At 44.5% G+C, this 6,000-nt stretch overlaps 1 protein-coding gene across 5 annotated transcripts in view; it reads right to left on the bottom strand.

Annotated features, from left to right (window-relative positions):
* wdr27 (WD repeat domain 27) overlaps nt 1–6,000 on the bottom strand; it is a 60,606-nt gene that overhangs the window by 45,481 nt on the left and 9,125 nt on the right. For all 5 annotated transcript variants that reach the window (XR_014768804.1, XM_084709095.1, XM_084709096.1 and 2 more), the window contains exons 9-11: nt 5,865–5,947; nt 1,606–1,670; nt 1–17 (exon numbers count right to left, since the gene is read on the bottom strand). The exon at nt 1–17 is cut by the window's left edge and continues 120 nt beyond it. Coding sequence is in view for 4 of the 5 variants with exons in the window: in XM_084709095.1 (XP_084565221.1) it covers nt 1–17; nt 1,606–1,670; nt 5,865–5,947 (165 nt within the window). In the remaining variant the exon portion in view is untranslated. The remainder of the gene's footprint in view (nt 18–1,605; nt 1,671–5,864; nt 5,948–6,000) is intronic.

The raw sequence follows: 6,000 nt of genomic DNA, 5'->3' as shown, positions 1-6,000 counted from the left end.
CTGGCTAGACACACCACCTGAGAGAGAGAGAGAGAGAGAGAGAGAGAGAGAGAGAGAGAGAGAGAGAGAGAGAGAGAGAGAGAGAGAGAGAGAGAGAGAGAGAGAGAGAGAGAGAGAGAGAGAGAGAGAGAGAGAGAGAGAGAGAGAGAGAGAGAGAGAGAGAGAGAGGGAGAGAGGGGGGGCAGAGAGGGAGAGAGAAACAGAGACATAGATAGAAGGGGGGTAGGGGGAGAGAGAGGGGGAGAGAGACAGAAAGTTAGTCTAGTTAGGTTGTAGTTGGAGTGTAGTTAGGGTTTGTTGGGGGGTAGTTGGTGGGTAAGTAAGAGAGGGGGAGATGTGGTGAAGCCTCTCACTTGAGAAAGAAAAGTCTCTTTCCTACAGGAAACAAACCACAGGCTTGTAAAACACCTCCCACAATCCTCCAGAAACCATGAAGACTTAATTATATATATTTATAGTTTATATTTATAGTTAAAAAATAAGAAAGGTCAAGTATGTAAACTCTAACATGCGGAGGGTCTAACATGCGGAGGGTGTTTAGTAATATTAACTTTAAGCTATCTAATTATTATTAATCCTAAAGGATGAAACTAAAACAGCTTACATTGGATAAAATAATAGTATAAGCCTGATTCCCTTCATGTTACAGCTCTATGATTCCAGTCCTACAGGCATGATGGTGGAGACTCAAATAAACTGAACTTCATACACATGTAATCTTAGCACCTAGGATTACTCAAGGTTTTATGATTATCATCGATTCAATTTAGATTTCTGATGGAAAGCTGGGCAGCCCATCTGGAGAATGAATCGAGGGCTAGTTTCAGCAGAGAGCTGAGAAGGAAAGGGGAGAGAGAAAAGGGAGAGTCCTGCCCCAGGCTGCCCCTTCACTAATAACACGCCAAGTCTGACCTCTGCTGGTGGGACTGGGACATGCAGGCAGCCCTTACCAGGCAGCCTCTAATTTAGAGGCCTACAGCCTCTATTCCACAGGCTACAGCCTCTAACCTACAGGCTACTGTACCAGTGTTGTGCACGTTCATACCTCTCAGGAACTCGTTCAAAGTTCAGTTCATACAAGTCAATATGAATCGTTCACGTTCATAGTTCACCATTTAAATTATGAACGCGTTCATAGTTCAGTTCATTTCATAGTTTAAATGTGGAAAGTGAGAATGAAATACTTACCTTGTTTTTTAACACTTACATGCGTGAGTTCTAAATATTTCCGACGCTCCCACCAGTGAGTTATTTTTCGAAACAGAAGTGAGCCAGCTGTAGTTAGCTTCCGTTACCTAGCAACCTAGCATTGCTTGTTTGGTAAACACATGTGTACAATGCATCATGGGTAACGTAGTGCGAAGTCAAGTTAGTTGGTTTAGGTTAGGCTACATAGCGAACATTTTACGGGCACTGAGCAACGACATGGTGCAAGCATTCGATTTAGACAGCGTCTCTCCTTACGAGAAGGAAAACATTCCGTAACGTCTTAGCTAAACCTCAGATAATATGAACGTGTTCGCCGTTCAATTCATTATTTGTCATTAAGTTTTGTTCAGTTCATCGTTCTCATAAAAATGAACTGGTTGGGGGTTGAGGACTCACGTTGTTGTCTCTTCCTTGGCAGAAGGACCAGGATCCAGCGAGGGTGATGTTTAGACTGGGATCATCTGGAGTGGAAAACACACACACAGCCATTATTTTCCTGTATTCATTTCACAATGCTCCTGTACTCAGAGGGTCAAATCTATCCTGCTTGTCTGAGTTAGTGACACACCACACAGCAGGAGAGACACAGACAGCAGGAGGAGAGACACAGACAGCAGGAGGAGAGACACACACAGCAGGAGGAGAGACAGACAGCAGGAGGAGAGACAGACAGCAGGAGGAGAGACAGACAGCAGGAGGAGAGACACACACAGCAGGAGGAGAGACACAGACAGCAGGAGAGACACAGACAGCAGGAGGAGAGACACAGACAGCAGGAGGAGAAACACAGACAGCAGGAGACACACAGACAGCAGGAGGAGAGACACAGACAGCAGGAGGAGAGACACAGCAGGAGGAGAGACACAGACAGCAGGAGGAGAGACACAGACAGCAGGAGGAGAGACACAGACAGCAGGAGGAGAGACACACAGACAGCAGGAGACACACAGACAGCAGGAGAGACACACACAGCAGGAGAAACACAGACAGCAGGAGGAGAAACACAGACAGCAGGACAGACACAGACAGCAGGAGAGACACACACAGCAGCAGGAGAGACACAGACAGCAGGAGAGACACAGACAGCAGGAGAAACACAGACAGTAGGAGAGACACACACTGCAGGAGGAGAGACACAGACAGCAGGAGGAGAGACACAGACAGCAGGAGGAGAAACACAGACAGCAGGACAGACACAGACAGCAGGAGAGACACACACAGCAGCAGGAGAGACACAGACAGCAGGAGAGACACAGACAGTAGAAGAGACACAGACAGCAGGACAGACACAGACAGTAGGAGAGACACACACTGCAGGAGGAGAGACACAGACAGCAGGAGGAGAAACACAGACAGCAGGACAGACACAAACAGCAGGAGAGACACACACAGCAGCAGGAGAGACACAGACAGCAGGAGAGACACAGACAGTAGAAGAGACACAGACAGCAGGAGAGACACACACAGCAGCAGGAGAGACACAGACAGCAGGAGAGACACAGACAGTAGAAGAGACACACACAGCAGGAGGAGAGACACAGACAGCAGGAGGAGAGACACAGACAGCAGGAGAGACACACACAGCACGAGGAGAGACACAGACAGACCTCACTTTGAGCATGGGGACATTTTCAAGCCACACCTCCCCTCCACACTTCTCCTCCACACTGCACTGTACAGTAGGCCTACGTATTGTCACATTAAATAATGTATCTGAACTCAAGCTTGTGTGATGCGTCGCTGTATTGTTGCAGCGGTTTAGGTTAAGGATTATAATACAGTTGGTAAAATAGTCTGGTTCAGTACATAAGTGAAGTGAACTCCATTTTGCTACCATATACCTAGCTATAATTTGATTTGTTTTCTGGCCTAGATTCAGACCTAGCCCTGGTAAATTGTAGAGCTAGCTAACTAATAAACTTCTGCCCGGCATTTTATACAATTATTTATTGATTAAAGAGTTTCTCGATTCAAGAACTTCATGCAAATATAGCTTTTCGTTATGGTGGATTATTACCTTCATCCGTCTTGCTGTATAATGAGGATTGATCATGTCATATGTAGCTGGTGTGGTGAAACTCACTCCTCAAGTATGTAAAGGCCAACCCGCGTCACTGAATTGTTAACTTTTCATTGGCGTAGTTGGTAGTGGTTGTGCTTGGGAGTCGTGAGGTGGCAGGCTCCACTCCCGGTGGGAGCGGTCGATATGCCTCTGACGGAGGAGTGACATTGCATTTTCAGTACAATATGTACTATTGCTGAGGTCAACTCATTAAATGTGCCTTCTGGGCATAAGAGTGACCAAGGTGAATTATCTTAGAAATAAAATACTTTTCTTAAAGGGGTCATTGATTGCAAAAACGATTTTACCTTGTCATAGTTGAATAATGACAGTTTGGTGGGTAAAATGGACATACAGAGAACCTCAAAGTCCATTGACACCTTCTTTCCAATCTAACCCCCCTATTTTGACGATCTGAAACGCAAGTATCAAAACGCAAAGCGCAAGTAACTTTGTGGGCGTGACTTCAGCTTGGTTGTTATTTTGCCGGCGGGATAAATGACTTTGCGCCTGGCGCAAATCTAAAAAGGGTTGTTCTGAAGTAGCTACATTACTAATGGGTGTGGTTTGGGCGTAACGTGCAATAAACCAATCAGAGCATCATCTCACATTCCCTTTAAGAGCAGCGCTTGTTCCATAGCGAATTGCTATTATAACGGCGGATTTGCCAGGCGCACGCCAGAGGTTCACAGCCGAGGAGATCGACGTTGTCGTCAGGGCCGTAAAAGATAGAGAAGTGACATTGTATGAGAAAGGCAGAGCAGTTTTCTCATTGCACTAAATTGCCCACTCATGCTACTCATTCAAATTATTATTCTTATTTTTACATATATATATAATTTTTTTTATTGTTATATTTTAAAATTGTTTAGTTCTTAGAATTAGTTTAAGTAATGTACTTAATTTATACCAGCATATGTTTATTGTTTGCACCTTCCTACCACAGCAAATCGCGTATTTGTGTAACATAAGCTTCATGGCGAATAAACCGAATTCTGATTCTGATGGGCATGGGAGAAGAAACCTAACCAAATTAGCTTCGGTTAAACAGTCATGGGAGGAAATCGCTACCGTTGTTACAAATGAAGTTCACATACTTAGAAATTTCTTATGAAAATATTTGTATAATCATTGAAGAAATGTAACACGCCATAAATCAAAACAAAGTAACTTAGCTTCGCAGAAAGAAGACCCTGGCCTCGCCAGCAGTGCGCACGGACCAAGCTTGCGCCCTTAAAATAGCATCTGAATAACGCGCCATTGACTTTAAACCACGTTTTTCCTGGTCAGTGGCGGAATTGGTTTTCGGGAAACTGCAAAATAGCACCAGGGAACATTTGCGCCGGAACACGCCTCCTTTTTCGCTGAACCGCCCACGGGAGCGCAAAGTCATTTTGATTTGCGTCTGTGGAGAGAAAAGTTGGCTTTGCGTCGAGTGCAAACTAGGAATGACACTTGCGTTGTTGACTAAGTCAATTGCGCTGGGTGCAAGATAGGGCCCTAAATCTCACAGTACACAGAGCAGCGTGCTGCTCTGTGTACTTCCACGGGAATTACAAAGGAGAAAGTTTGGAAGTTTATTGAAAATGGACCATCGTAAATACAGTGTTCCAGGCTGTCACTCGAAGGGCTGTGATGTTTGTCTATGAGAAGATCCCTGTGCAGTTTGACCCTCAATTAGACATGTCCTCGAACCATTTCACTGAGGACAGTTTTGAAAACCTGGGACAATGTAAAGCAGGATTTGCTATGAAGCTGTTGCTGAAACGAGGTGCTGTTCCGACCGTATGTTCATCACAACCGCAAGCTGTAGTATGATGTTGTCGCCAACAGTTATTAGCAATGCTAACATATCCTGCCTGTATCTAGCATCGGTAGAATGTGTGATGATTTAGTTTATTGGCAATGGGGCTAACGTTACTTATTTCATGTTCCTGACTGTGTTTCATTCAAATAAATAACCTGTGTTGTCATGTACATCTACAATTCAAGATGCATGTTTGTTCAGATACATTTTTATCTGTTGAAAAGAGTGTTGTGTAGACACAATAGATTTATTAGTACGTTTTTATTTCAAGTCTCCACCTTCATTGTTTCAGTGAGTGCTGTTGGCTGTGTTGCGCCTTTGCTCCGCAGCTTCACTCGTAAACCAACCAATCAGCGCGCAGCTCATCTATATATTCATGAGCATACCATAAAAGGGAGAACCCCTCTCGTTTCATTCTGGGGCTATTTCACAGGATGCATCAGGGCTCATAGAACAGCACCTGGGCCATTTTCAGCCCAACCAATGTTACATACCCTATTCAGAGACCTTTATGTAATGTAACGCAAACGTAACTTAAAGCCTTACTCTCTACAGAAAGAAACTAAGTAACGTAACTAGTTACTTTACAAGAAATGTAACTAGTAACTGTAATTACTTACTTTAAAAAGTAACGTTACTCAACTCTGACAAACACAGACCAGGATACACACACATACCAGAATACACACACACAACAGGATACACACACACCAGGATTCACACACACACACACACCAGGATACAAACACACACACACACCAGGGTACACACACCACAGTATTATACCTCTGAAACATTGAGTGGTCAAAATCTCGGATGTTGCCAGGTCAATCAGGTACAGACCATCTGAGCTGCCCAGCCACACCCAGCTGGGGAGGACAGAGGAGAGGTGGAGAGAGGAGAGGAGAGTAGAGGAGGAGAG

The sequence above is a fragment of the Hypomesus nipponensis genome, chromosome 11 (assembly GCF_054491055.1).
Source record: "Hypomesus nipponensis isolate SF chromosome 11, ASM5449105v1, whole genome shotgun sequence".
Lineage (NCBI taxonomy): Eukaryota > Metazoa > Chordata > Actinopteri > Osmeriformes > Osmeridae > Hypomesus > Hypomesus nipponensis.
Note: the sequence above shows the minus strand (reverse complement) of the source record. Positions and strands in the feature narration are given on the sequence as shown.